We start from the raw sequence: 14,777 nt of genomic DNA on the forward strand, positions 1-14,777 counted from the left end.
AAAGACACCCCAGCCAAAGGCTTAAATACTCCTCCCACTTGCCTCATCCCTCAATCATTCTGTCGAGGAACAATAGAAGAAATATCTGGGTGAAAAGGTGCCAGAAGATAAAATAAAAACAAGGACGCCCCACTTAAAAAAAAGACGGGTGGGGAGTTGTGGACTCTTTCCATCGGAAGAAAAGAAAATGATCAGGTAAGCATAATTTATGTTTTTCTTCCTAAATGGAAAGAGTCCACAGCTGCATTCAATACTTTTGGGAAAACAATACCCAAGCTATAGAGGACACTGAATGCCAAAAACCACTACCCAACAAAAAACCCTGCTTTGTCCAAAGCCGAGAAAACAAAAAAGGGAAAAGGCCCCAAGGACACTGATCAACAGATAGCCCGAAAGCCTAGCTAGAGACCGTAACATCAGACACAACTGAACCAACAGTCCTCCAGGAGACACAGTCGCCCAACAGTCGGTCCCACCACCACACACCCTTTACTAGCGAAGGGAACCCCTGCCGAAACTTCCAAAGGAATAAGGCAAGGAAGAACCAAATGGGAACCGAAAGGTTACCACAAACTCCATAAAAGGAAAAACCCCCATCAAACCAAGCTCGCAATACCTAAATTGGTCCTGACAACAAGGGGAGGCAGCGCCCAATCCAAATAGCAACCACAAGGTTTAGAACCGGTAGCAGAACAGAGAAAAAATTCTCCCAACATCCTGCAAGGATTGGAACAGCTAGCTAGCACTCGATCAAGGCGCAAACAGCTGTAGCTGGTTTCAAAGAGCACCCTTCTCTTGCCAGGCAGCAAGTCAACCAGCACCTAGGAACAACAGAAAATGGAGATCAAACATCATCCGAACTCAGAACCCTGAGGAATTCAGACAAAATTACATGTAGCAGACCCAGACGAAGGTAAACACCTGAGTCAAGAACATGCAGCCATCCTCAGGATGACACAGAAGACATACTTGCTAGAAGCAGCTACCAAAATGTAGAGTGCTAAACCTCCACTACAGAAGGCACACTCTAGGCAACCGAAACGGCCAGATGTACACATAGGTCTCAAATAAAAAGGAGAACCCAGAACCTCAATGAGGACCAATGCGCTCCAAAGATCCGAGAGAAAAATGGATCTCAGGACTTACCTCCAGCCAGGCCAGCCCAAGCATCGGCAGGTCTGAAACCAGGGGACCAGAAAAACCCCAGCCTCAACAACCTGCCATTACAATAGTGCTTGGATGCCAACCCGAAATACACATGGAGACCATCGACAAGGCCCAACACAGACTCAAGGTGGAGCCAGCAACTCTCCAAATGGACAGAACAACCCAGAGATCGTACCTCTCTCCGAAATAGGTTAACCGTCTGTCCTAACCTCCTGAAGCCAGGAGAAGCCCTAAGATAATGACCACACTTCCGAAAGAAGGATATAAGCCCCCCCAAAGACAAAGGGGGCTGGCAAATGGGCCGGAAGGACAGAGCACCTGTCCCCAGGACACAGCCATAGGCTGAACCGAGAGAACAATTCTCCAACCTGACCTGGAAGGAATCCCCTGAACAATTGAACTGGCTAGCACACAGATCAAGATGCCATAGCTGCAGTGGTTCCACAGCGAACCCCTTTGCTTACAGAGCAGAGAAGCCATCACACTCTTTCAGCAAGCCTACCAAGGGAAACCAAACAAGGTGAAAGGCAAGCCCAGGGGGCATCGGCACCCAGAAAACCTGGTCAACTGAACCAGTTCAAGTAGCCCAACCAAAGGACACCGCCCAAGTTTCCTGGAACTGGGGAACACCGGACCAGCTCTAGATCCTAACAGTCCGGTACAACCAACGGGATCCACAAAGGAAACGCTGAGAAAAAGTTATTAAAAGTTATTATTTCCCAAAAGTAATGCATACAGCTGTGAACTCTTTCCCTTTAGGAAGAAAATAGGAAGCCAAAAAACTTGACTGTCCCGGGAAAAAAGGACAGTTGGCAACTATGCAAAAGTGTTGGTTCCTCAATGGAATATAACGGTTTAATGTCGCAACATACTAGCAACTGAAACACACAGACTCAAACTTCACTTCTTTTGAGGAAAGTCATTTCATTAAGGCATTAAAGTAATCAATTATATATACACCAGCGATGACTCATTGGGGCTGATTTATTAAATGTCCGCTGTCTGCATTTAATATTGCACAAGCATTTCTAGTGGAATGCTTTTGCAAGGCCGCCCCCTGCACATTCGCGGTCAATCGGCCGCTAGCAATCGGTGTCAATCATACTGATCGTATCTGATCGGGATGATTGCTGTCTGCCACCTCTTACGACCGCTGCTTCTTAACTCTTGTTTCTAGCGATCTTGATCTTGCGATTTCAGCATCCGCTGCTTGATAAATCTACCCCATTGTATTGCAAAATATCTAAACACAAGATACAATTTTTAAAATAATTTAAATCAGTTATCTGGATAGCACAATTTGTATAGTACTGCAGCCAATGGGGCATAACTCAGGAGTGCTATTTATCATATCATCTTTGCAGTAGTCAGTAAGGACCAGATTTAAGTGAATCCCTGAGCATAACAACCAATTGCTGGGCAGCATGTTGTAAGGTGTGGGTTCTGAATTCCACTGAATGCTCTCCAGCCACATCTAAAGAAGGAAAAAAACTACAATTTTCAGATTTAAATAAAAAACAGTATATTGCAATTTTTTTGTAATCAGGATTAAACCTTTTATGCTGGCCAGGCCTGCAAAGCAGTGTATTAATATTAAACCTTTTAATCCAAAATTAATTTGCAGATAGATAGATGGATTTAATTGCAATGTAATATTTATGAAAGGAAGGAAGCAAGTGATTACATTTTCGTACCTGGTTTCTCACAAACAAAACCATAGCCTTGAGTACAGTTCTCCAGGAACCACTTTCCAGTAAGATGATAATTGTGGTTAGCAGACATTAAGGCACATAGATGATGATCCTGTAGTTCAGCATTTGCATCTGATTCATTTCCTTGAAACTAGAAACATTAAAAACATTTAAAATAATTTTGTTTTTATTTACATATTAAATAAAGGAACATAAACACCACCTATGTAAAAATAATTATTTAAAGATCACACAATAGTTATCTCACTACTTGCTATGCTTCAGCATTACCATGACTAAAACCACCATATGGAAGGAAGAGAGGGGTAAGATCCAGACCAAAAGCTAGGTATGCATGCTGCTGAGACAGGAAGTGGAAACAAACAGGAAGCAAGGAAGCAACTAATAACCTGGAAAGGGTTACAAACAGAATAACAGCATTAGGATATGGCTGCTGGGGACAGAATAAACATGGTGTGCAGAAAGCCCCAGGGATGTTAGTTATTAACACCTGTGGATATGTACTTATTTGTATGTATGTATCTGCCTCTCTATGTGGGTGTGCATATATTTATAGTATGATAGAGTATGATAAAAAGGACACTTCAGGAAATGTTTAACTATAAGGGCTATATATCCTATATGGCTACTGGAACTCTTTTAACAGCAATGTGAAGGGATTACAGGGTATTGAGGTGGTGTTTTGGACTCTATTTTTGAGGTTAATAGGACACTATTACACCCCGTGTATATTCTCTGATGTGCTTGTATTTGGTGAGTTCTGTATGTGTTTTTAATAATTAAACCATTTCTACATATGCCGAGAGTGTGGCTCTTTATTTGCCAAACATAACACTGCTGTATTGGTTTGAGCTTTGCCAGAAAGCTCCTAATCATGTGAGTAATACTCTGTGAAGTGGCTTGGAATTATATGAAGAGTCAAACTTGATTGCACTATTTTGCATTTCTCTCTATCTTATCTCTTGAAGTGGATTTTGGATTTAAAGGAAAAGGAAAAAAGAAAAAGACCATTGTAGTTTTATCAAATTGCATTCTCCTTTTGTTTTGTTTTTTATATATGCACTTTATGTCACATATTATATTGATGTAACATGGGGTAGACTTGATGGGCCTTTTTGGTTCTTATCTACCATCAAATTCTATGTTTCAATGTTAGCGTGCAAATAAGTAGGGTATTTTTTTCCACTTAATCTTACTAGCTATATAGGAATTTCCTGCTAATACTCACTGGCTAAATAGGTATTTTCTACTAATACTCACTGGCTAAATAGGCATGTCCTGCTAATTACTCACTGGCTAAATAGGTATTTCCTGCTAATGCTCACTGGCTAAATAGGCATTTACTACTAATTCTCACTGCCTAAATAGGTGTTAAGTATTTCATAACACTCACTGGCTATATAGCCATTTCCTGCTAATACCTATTTAGCCAGTGAGCATTAGTAGGAAATACCTATTTAGCCAATGAGCATTAGCAGGAAATACCTATTTAGCCTGGCTAAATAGGTATTTCTGGCTAAATAGGTATTTCCTACTAATGCTCATTGGCTAAATAGGCGTTTCCTACTAATACTGTCTTAACAGGTATTTCCTACTAATACTTACTGTCTAAATAGGTATTTCCTGCTAATGCTAACTGGCTAAATAGGTATTTCTTACTAATTCTCACTGACTGAATAGGTATTTCCTAACAGTCACTGGCTAAATAGGTATTTCCTGCTAATGCTCATTGGCTAAATATGTATTTCCTACTAATGCTCACTGGCTAAATAGGTATTTCCTACTAATTCTCACTGGCTAAATAGGTATTTACTACTAATGGTCACTGGCTAAACAGGTATTTATTACTAATGCTCACTGGCTAAATAGATATTTATTACTAATACTCACAGGCTAAAAAGACAATTCCTGCTAATGCTTACTTGCTAAATAGGCATTTCCTACTAATGATTAATGGTTGAATAGGTGTTTCCTAACATCACTGGCTAAATAGGTATTTCCTGCTAATGCTCACTGGCTAATTAGGTATTTCCTGCTAATGCTCATTGGCTAAATAGGTATTTCCTACTAATTCTCACTGGCTAAATAGGTATTTACTACTAATGCTCACTGGCTAAATAGGTATTTATTACTAATTCTCACTGGCTAAATAGGTATATACTACTAATGCTCACTGGCTAAATAGGTTTTTACTACTAATACTCACAGGTTTAAAAGACAGTTCATGCTAATGCTCACTGGCTAAATAGGCATTTCTTACCAATGTTCAATGGTTGAATAGGTGTTTCCTAAGAGTCACTGGCTAAATAGGTATTTCCTGCTAATGCTTACTGGCTAAATAGAAAATTCATAATAATGCTCAATGGCTAAAAAGGTATTTCCTACTAATTCTCACTAGCTAAATAGGTATTTACTTCTAATGCTCACTGGCTAAATAGGTACAGGTATACCCTGCTCATACAGCGGGTTAGGGGCCGGAGCCCCGCTGTAAAGTGAAAACCGCCTTAATGTGAAACAAGGCGGTTTTAGCTTTCTTTTTACTTGCCAGAGTGTTTAAAAACTTAAAAACATGTTTGAACTAACACATATTTGGGGTGCAATAGTGCTACATTTAGTTTAACACTAGCACAGCACAGTATTCAATTAGTATTCAATAAATACTGTACCTGTAAAGCAGTGACAATTACTGTAGTAAAATTTGCCAGACTACAACACTGAGACATAGATTGCACTGTAATGCTGTAAACAGAGTGAACTAATCATAACAAAATGGTGGCAGTCACTTTTCTTGCAATCTCATGACAATTACTGCAATCCTTAGAGGTTAAACTTCCACTCAACAAAGCGCTGTATAAGCGAAGCGCTGTAAAGTCAAGCGCTGTAAAGTGAGGTATACCTGTATTTCCTACTTACTCTCACTGGCTAAACAGGTATTTCCTACTAATGCTCACTGGCTAAATAGGTATTTCCTACTAATTCTCACTGGCTAAATAGGTATTTCCTACTAATGCTCGCTGGCTAAATAGGTATTTCCTACTAATGCTCGCTGGCTAAATAGGTATTTCCTACTAATGCTCACTGGCTAAATAGGTTTTACTACTAATACTCACAGGCTAAAAACACAATTCCTGTCATTAGATGTCATTAGATCAGCAACAGCTTGCTAATTCCCTCGAACATCTCCTCTCATCCATCTACTCCTTTTCCTGCCCTGACCAATCTATCTGCCACTATAATTACATCCTTATATCCGTCCTTGACAATCTGGCCCCTCTTACCATAGCTCGGAAATCACACACTCATCCTCACCCCTGGCAAACTCCTGTGACATGGTACCTATGCAGATGTTCCCGTACTGCTGAGCGGTACTGGTGAAAATATCGGAGTTCAGCTGATTTCCTTCATTACAAATTCATCTTGAACTTCTACTATTCTGCCCTTAATCTCTATAAGCAACATTACTTCTCTACTCTTTCTTCAAACCCAAAACGTCTGTTCTCCACTTTCAATACTCTCCTCCGCCCACCCCCACCTCTTAATACAACTTATTTGTCAGCTCAAGACTTCGCCAGCCACTTCAATAACAAAACTGACTCTATCAGAAATGAAATCAGCTCTCAACATACTTACATTCTCTCACCCCCTCTAACAATCGCAATCAACCACAACCCACATAGCCATAAACATAGCTCTTTCTCCCTTGTTACTGAGGAAGAAGTTTCTGTACTTATAATGTGCTCTCACCTCACTACCTGTCCCCTTGACCCTGTCCCCTCACAGCTACTCCCCTCCCTGTCTTCTACCCTTACCCCTATACTCACACACATTTTCAACCTCTCCCTCAGCACCGGTATATTTCCCTCATCTCTAAAACATACACTGGTCACACCTATCCTCAAAAAACCTTTGCTTGACCCAACCTCCCCATCCAACTACCGCCCTATTTCCCAACTCCCTCTTGCCTCAAAGCTTCTCGAAAAGCTAGTTACGTACGCCTATCCCATTTCCTTATGTTAAACTCCCTCCTTGACTCACTGCAATCTGGACTTCGTCCCCATCACTCCACAAAGACAGCAATCATTACCAATGACCTAATTACAGCAAAATCCAAAGGCCACTTCTCTCTGCTTATCCTCCTTGATCTGTTCGCAGCCTTTGATACTGTTGACCACCCTCTTTTGCTCCAAACCCTCCAGTCCTTCAGCATTTATGACACAGCCCTCTAGTGGTTCTCTCCAAACCTTTAGTGTAGCCTTCTCTGGGCCGCCTCTACCCCATCACCACTTTCTGTCGAGGTACCGCAAGGCTCTGTCCTCGGTCCCCTTCTCTTCTCAATCTACATGTCATCATTAGGTTCCCTAATAAAGTCCCACGGGTTCCAATATCATTTGTATGCTGACGACACCCAAATCTACTTCTCTGCACCAGATCTCCACCCCCAATCTCTCTATAACTGCTGAGAACTCCATCATTACATGACAAATTGGTTAGCAAAAGAAACTAACCGAAAAAAGATACTAATAAGCACTCAAAAGACCCCCAATTATATAACTTCCCCATCCGGATTTTTGAAGATTTTTAGATCTAGGAACGTTATACTTTCTTTACTGAGCTCCCACGTGAGTTTGATGTTGAAGATATTCGTGTTTAGGATATTTAGGAATTCGTCTAGTTCTCTTTGGGGGCCCTCCCAGATGAAGAACACATCGTTGATGTATCTTAGCCACAACGGTATGTGCTCGACAAATGTGGCATTTGCATCTGAGAAGATGACATGTTGCTCCCACCAGCCTAGATATAAATTGGCGTAGGTGGGAGCACAAGCCGTCCCCATAGCTGTTCCCCTGATTTGCAGGTAAAACTGCTGATCAAATACAAAGTAATTATGATACAACACAAAATTAAGGAGTCTGATTATAAAATCATCATGATCTTTATCTTCGTCAGAGGAAGTACATAAAAAACTCTGAACTGCCTGCACTCCCAGTTTGTGGTCGATACTTGTATACAGGGATTCTACATCCGCTGTTATTAAGATTGTATCAGGGTTAAGTTTGAGATTATCCAGCTGTTGGAGTACTTCCATTGTGTCTTTTACGTAGGACGGCATACGTGTCACAAATTCACGAAGTCTATAATCGATGTATTGACTTGCCTTTTACGTTATGTTGTTAATTCCCGACACAATGGGTCTTCCTGGTGGTAAGGTGGCATTCTTATGAATTTTTGGTATTATATAAAAGGTTGCCACCCTTGGATTTTCTACCCACAGGAATTTCTTTTCTTTGGAGGTTATTACATTATCATCCAAAGCCTCCAATATAATCCGATTGTATTGATTTAGAAATTGTTCAGTTGGATTGGAGAATAGTTTTTTGTAGCACTCCTGGTTTCTCAATTGTTTGTGTGCCTCCATGAGATACATATCTTTGGGCCAAATGACCACATTGCCTCCTTTATCTATTATAGACTGTATTGAAGCGGCAGAGCAGGGAACGATGTGTCTTTCATAACTGACACTGAGCAATGAGCACCTATACTGGCAGTGTTCCAGATCATAAAGACGCTGAATAGACTCGCAGGGAATCAAGTATTTAGGAGCTCTCTGCCGATAAAGTCCTTTTTTTATTAAGCTAACTGAGGCTGCATAATAGCAGCTAGCAGAATTTGAGGTGTCACTTGGTTTGATACCTAATACAAATAAGCGTTATAATTGGCAGCAGTCCAAACTATATGAACGCTGCTAGGATACCAATGTTATGTTGAATCGAAACTAGCTACTGTTTATACAATCTGTGTCACCAGTACTCCAGTTGATATAAGGGAACTGTAGTTAGAACTATTATATAATATTTGGTGATATACAGACTATAATGATACAGAATAGACTCGAGACCCGCACTTAAATTGATTTACAATTTGCACTTAAGCATAACAGCTGATACCTCGAGACATCTACAGTGTATAGTGAAGCGGGTCACAAACGGCAACGGTTCACATTACATTCAGGCTATATAATTAAATAGCACCATTGCAAACCTACACATAGCCACTCTTAACAATTTATTTATTAAATAGAGGCTGTAATGAAGCGGCAGAGCTGGGAATGATGTCTCCTTTATTATAAACATTTAGCAATGAGATATGAAACTGGCAGCGTTCCACATAATATAGACGCTCAATTAACTCGCAGGGAAACCCAAAATTAGGAGCTCCCTGCTGACAGAGTTCTTTTTTTCACTTAGCCATTGGGACTGCACTACAGCAGCTAGTATAGTTCTAGGTGTCACTTGGTTTGATACTTATATGAACAAGCGTCAGAATTGGCAGCTGCCCAAACCATACGAACGCTGCTAGGATATAAATGTAATGCTGAATTAAAATTAACCACTGGCTTTGTAATCAGTATCACTAACACTACAGTTGATTTAATAGAACTACATTTAATACATTAGTTTCTAATGGGCTTAATGTTAGCTCTTAGAACAATATAATTTACTCTTGTATATCTGTTGTGTTTTACTTTAATCAAAGTTCAATCAGGATCTATGAGTAAATATAGTCAGGCTGTATCACGCCTGCAAAAAGTTTACACCAAGCACTTTAACCCTTTTTCTCTCGCCACAATGTATTCTGGTAACAGAGACATCTAACAATCTCAATTGATTAAGCTGTTGGTTAATCTAATATTTAACCCCCTATATAGGGATATATGATATAATTTACAGAACCAATAACTTTATCAGTATCAATTGTATAAATTCATTATTCTATTCACCTATTATAAGGGGGCTTGGCCTCCCACTGTTCAAATAGGTTTCAGTGTGTTTTACAACCAGTATGATGTTAACTTTATAAAATTGATAACTGTATATGCAGGTAACCAATGTTATAATTGATCATATATAATATGATTGCTACAGGGCACAACTTTATCTATGTGTTTGACATATAACACTATTGTTACTTATTTTTTATGTGATTTACCTTACCATCAAGGATACATTAGGTGAGAGTGCCAGCTGCTTTTGCAGAGATCATATCACCTTACCAACCATACTTTCTTGACCCCAATTGATATTTTCTAGTGATACATAAACCAGCGGCTCTCTAATTTGCCATTTGTTGACCACTAACCAGAGGTTCTAGTGGTTCATATCCAGTCTTTGTACTGGGAACTCCAGACCAGCATTTTAGTTTTAAATCCCAGATTTAGTATTTCCAATAAAGATTTATGTTTTAATTAGTGTGTTTCTTTTTCCAACTCCATATAATTGGGGGTCTTTTGAGTGCTTATTAGTATCTTTTTTCGGTTAGTTTATTTTGCTAACCAATTTGTCATGTAACTTTGTTGGTACATAGCACCTAACCACACATTATTGTAGAATATTAAGGCCACAGACCTTATTAACTGAATGGTATAAGACCCGACACAACACGTTTAAGTGGTGCCATCAATCCTATCCGAACTCCATCATTACCCCTACCCCGCATGCCGATGTCTTTGGGTCACATTCGACTCAGATCTTTCGCTCTTCACATTCAGTCCTTGGCTAAATCCTACCACTTCCACCTTAAAAACCTTACACAAGACACAACTAACATTTTAATCCACTCTCTCATCCTTTCCCGCCTCGATTACTGCAACTCTGTCCCCTCTGGTCTCCCCAGCTGCCACCTAGCAAATTTACAATCCATAATGAATGCCAGCATGCAAGCCAAGAGTCCAGCTGTTTTTTAGATCACCTTCTTAAGAGCTGACTACAACAGTGCGACTCTTGGCAGGGCCCTCTACCCGTTTGATCCATATAATTGTTTTCTTGTACTCTGCCTATGTTTATAGCGAGCAGAATCTGTTGGTGCTGTACAAATAAACAATAATAATAATAATAATGCTCACTGGCTAAATAGGTATTTACTACTAATGCTCACTGGCTAAATATGGATTTACTACTAATGCTCACTGTCTAACTAGGTACTTCCTACTAATGCTCACTGGCTAAATATGCATTTCCAACTAAAGCTCAATGACTGAATAGGTATTTCCAGTTTACTGGGTAACCATGGGTATCTGTACCTAACAGCTGTGACCATTGGCAGGAAGTGCACAACATTGTTTCATGTTTCATGCACAACATTGTTTCATTGTTTCATGCACTAGGGTGTATTTGGAGGCAGGTCCTAGTTTTATTTGAAGGTTATAAATACACTGAGGTGTAGACTGATGCTGAATATGCTGCAGCAGGGTGCTGATGACCAGATACAAGTATAACATTTTACAGAGTGGGCTACTAAGGTTAAATTCATTATTCGCATCAAGATAAATTTGATCTTAATAATTTCAAACAATAGATTCACAAAGTAATATTAGAATAATCAAAGACTTTTGCATTTACACCTTTAGAGACAATAAGCACTAACTAGTTAAAGGGACATTAAACCCAAAGTTTTTCTTTCATTATTCAGATAGAGAATACAATTTTTAAAAAGATTCCAATTGCCTTCTATTATCAAATTTGCTTTGTTCTCATGTTATTCTTTGTTGAAGGGATACCTAGGTAGCTAGCGTGCACATCCCTGAAGCACTACATGACAGGAAATAGCGCTGCCATCTAGTGCTCTTGCTAATGTGTAACATTGTTGCAAAACTGCTGCCATATAGAGCTGCAGACACGTGCACACTCATAAACTTACTTTACTGTTTTTCAATCAAGGATAAGAAGAAAAACAAAGAAAATTTGACAACAGAAGTATATTGGAAAGTTGTTTAAAATTGTATGTTCTATCTGAATCAATAAAGAAAAAAAATTGGGTTTTATGTTCCTTTAAAATAACTTCATGAGGCCCATTTATCAAGCTCCGTAACCCTGTCCGCCTGCTCTGAGCAGGCGGACAGGAATCGCCACAATTCAACCCGATCGAGTATGATCGGGTTGATTGACACCTCTCTGCTGGCGGCGTTGCTCTCTGCATTCAGCGAGGTCTTGCGGACCTGATCCGCACTGTCGCGATCAGGTCCGCAAGACCTTTGATACATAGGCTTCTATGCCTCAAGAGATTTTTAATTTAAACATGCTGAATAGCAGAACCGCAGTCTGACCTAGGGTGTAGGTTAAAAACTGTATCTTTATAAATGTGTGTAAGATTCTTTAATATCAATCTACAAAGGATGAGAGATTAGGCTATTAAAAATAAATCAGTGGGTTCTCTCATGGGGCCTGCATGGGGGATGATATAGAGAAATCATGTATATGGGAGCTTTTTAAAGCACTATATTGTAATGTATGTGAAAAGCAGCTTAAAAGGAAAAAAATGTCGTTATAAACATCTTTGAGGGACCTCACAGTACTGCTGAGACTTCTTAGGACACCAGAGCGGAGAGCTTTAGATCATCAGGGCCTGTTAATAGGTTTTTACATATTTTTTACACTTAGTAACCGGCTAAGGTTACACCTAGCTGGAAGGTACTTGCTATGATTAACAGGTTTAGTTTTTTCTATGCACAAACACATCTACATATTTATTGCTACTTATTAAAAAAAGTTAGTTTATATTACCTGTATTAATTTATATCGAGACCAGTTTGAGTAAGATTCAAAAGTTCCATTTTCCCACTTTACATAATCTTCTATAGTATAATGTATCCAGAAGCCATGTTTCTGCCCAAAAAGCTGCATAACTATAAAAGCTGTAACATAAACAAAAAACGTAAGTTACACAGAACATGAAAAATTACATTTTCTATTAATACCAGGCAATACGCAGGTCTTATTAGACATTATAATTGTAGTATTCATTGTTATAATATTAGTATTACAAGATATAGCTCTCCATGACAGTTGAGATAAGATAAATCAACTTGCAGAGTAAGGCAGGTAATGCTAAGGGTCTGATGATGGAGAGAAATTGTATATATTGTGATACATTTGTTGCACTCTAATTAGCTAGAAAGGGGACATTTATTTTCACAAATCAAAGTAAGCAACTGTGTTAGGGCATTCCACTGTCTAGGAAGCCTCTGTTGGCATAAAATCAATCAATAAATAAGCTTTGGACAATGGATAGTGTTTTGACTTAATTCTATAAAACTCTCTAGATGCCAAAGGGCCTATTTATTATGGTGCGAGCGGACATGACTCAATATTGTGGATCATGTCCGCTACACATTGATAAATGCAGACAGCATTTGGTGTCGGCATTAATCATTGCACCAGCAGTTCTTGTGAACTGCTGGTGCAATGCTGCCCCCTGCAGATTCGCAAATCAACCCAATCGTATTCGATCGGGTTGATTTCTGTCTGCCGCCTCAGAGCAGGCGGACAGGTTATGGAGCCCCCAAGTCTCTAAAGGTGAGATGATCTAAAATGATCCTCCAGCACTGCGAGATCCCTCACAAGATTCTAGAAAGGAAAAATGTTGCTATATATCAGTAAGGGGCATTCCATGCAGTGCTGGATGTGAAGGAGAGACAAGCCTAGTGCAATATAGCCCTGCATGACATGTTTTGTTGCATTTACACTTGTAATTTTAGATTACTTTAGAATTTGTCCTTTAAATTTTATTACATTTAAGTTTTGTCATTTCTATTTTAATCTATTCTATATTCTAATCTATTTTAATTTATTTCTGTTTACAAAGTCTGATTGTGCTAGAATTATACTATGTATATTTGTGTATATGTTTACAAATTGCATTGCACTTCTGCATTTTTTCTATGTGAAATAAGACTAACAATTTCAGAAAGTTGGAGGGACAGGGGAGTTCTCTGGGTGTGACAGACGCTCTCTCATAACTATCATTGTATTCTCTAAGCATTTCACATCAACAGGTTTGACTAATTGATCTCACTGGCTGTAGGCAGGTGAAATTTGTTCAAAATCCACATTACACTTATTTAACTGACAGATAAGTAAGTAATATATACTAAACTAGTGGCACATACAAGTAAAGTGAAAACATTTCAGTTTAAAAAAAACTGAGAACTTACATCAGTGCCAGGTACTTCCCTGTTAATCTTACTCTTTTCTGTGAGATTCTCCATCCCAACACTTTTTATGGTAGAGAGCTCTTATCTTTCTGCAACTTCAAAGTTCTGCCCTTTTCTTAGATAATGCAGTGAGTTCTACAATTGTCTACGCTAGAATTTCGTTACAACTTTGAGAGGTTTGGAAAACTGGGTCCTTTATTTGCTATATGAGTACATCTTAGGCTCTGATTCTCTAAAATTCACCAGCACAAAGTAAAAACTCCTGCTGACCCTTGCATGGGTCAAAAAAAGGGAGCTGAACCTAGAAGTCCCAGTGAGTAGCAAACTGCCAACCCATAGAAAGTAATGAAACTCGTTGAATGGAAAAATCACAGGAGAGAGAATGTGCCCCTGGCACTAATAACAACATTTTTCTGAAGCACATAGAAATCAAATGACACTGTTTTCAGTGCACATTAGCTTGCATTGACTTCTAGTTTCACAAACATGTAGTATTTTTCTATCAGATGAATAAGTGCATTGCATATTTTGAGACTAACTCATCAGCATACATTTGGCAAAATAAATCAGTTAGACCTGTAGGGGAAAACAAAGAAATAATATTGTGACAACTGTTAGAGAACGAATACACTATAGAATTTCCGTGGTATGCAAAAGTGAGACAAAATATGTATGTACGTTTCTTAGAATCGCAAAGTTGTTTGCGAAATACACCTGTGATGGGAAGGAAGCCAATTGCTTATCTCAGTTCATACTGAAGCCGAAAATATAACAATCCAATTATGATAATGCAAAAAACTGTTAGAGAACTTCAGACAAACCCAAGGAATGCTCCTGGCCAGCTCACTCTCTGAGTACAATATCAAGTATGATTTCTTCTTTGTACTTTAAAGGGATACTAAACCCCATTT

General features: G+C 39.1%; 1 protein-coding gene across 1 annotated transcript in view; it reads right to left on the minus strand.

The window, feature by feature from the left end:
- PLA2R1 (phospholipase A2 receptor 1) overlaps positions 1 to 14,777 on the minus strand; it is a 528,401-nt gene that overhangs the window by 180,752 nt on the left and 332,872 nt on the right. Inside the window, exons 21-22 of the mRNA XM_053698351.1 lie at positions 12,437 to 12,567; positions 2,862 to 3,009 (exon numbers count right to left, since the gene is read on the minus strand). Coding sequence (XP_053554326.1) covers positions 2,862 to 3,009; positions 12,437 to 12,567 — 279 coding nt within the window. The remainder of the gene's footprint in view (positions 1 to 2,861; positions 3,010 to 12,436; positions 12,568 to 14,777) is intronic.

This window comes from Bombina bombina, chromosome 1, assembly GCF_027579735.1.
Source record: "Bombina bombina isolate aBomBom1 chromosome 1, aBomBom1.pri, whole genome shotgun sequence".
In the NCBI taxonomy this organism is placed as follows: Eukaryota; Metazoa; Chordata; class Amphibia; order Anura; family Bombinatoridae; genus Bombina; species Bombina bombina.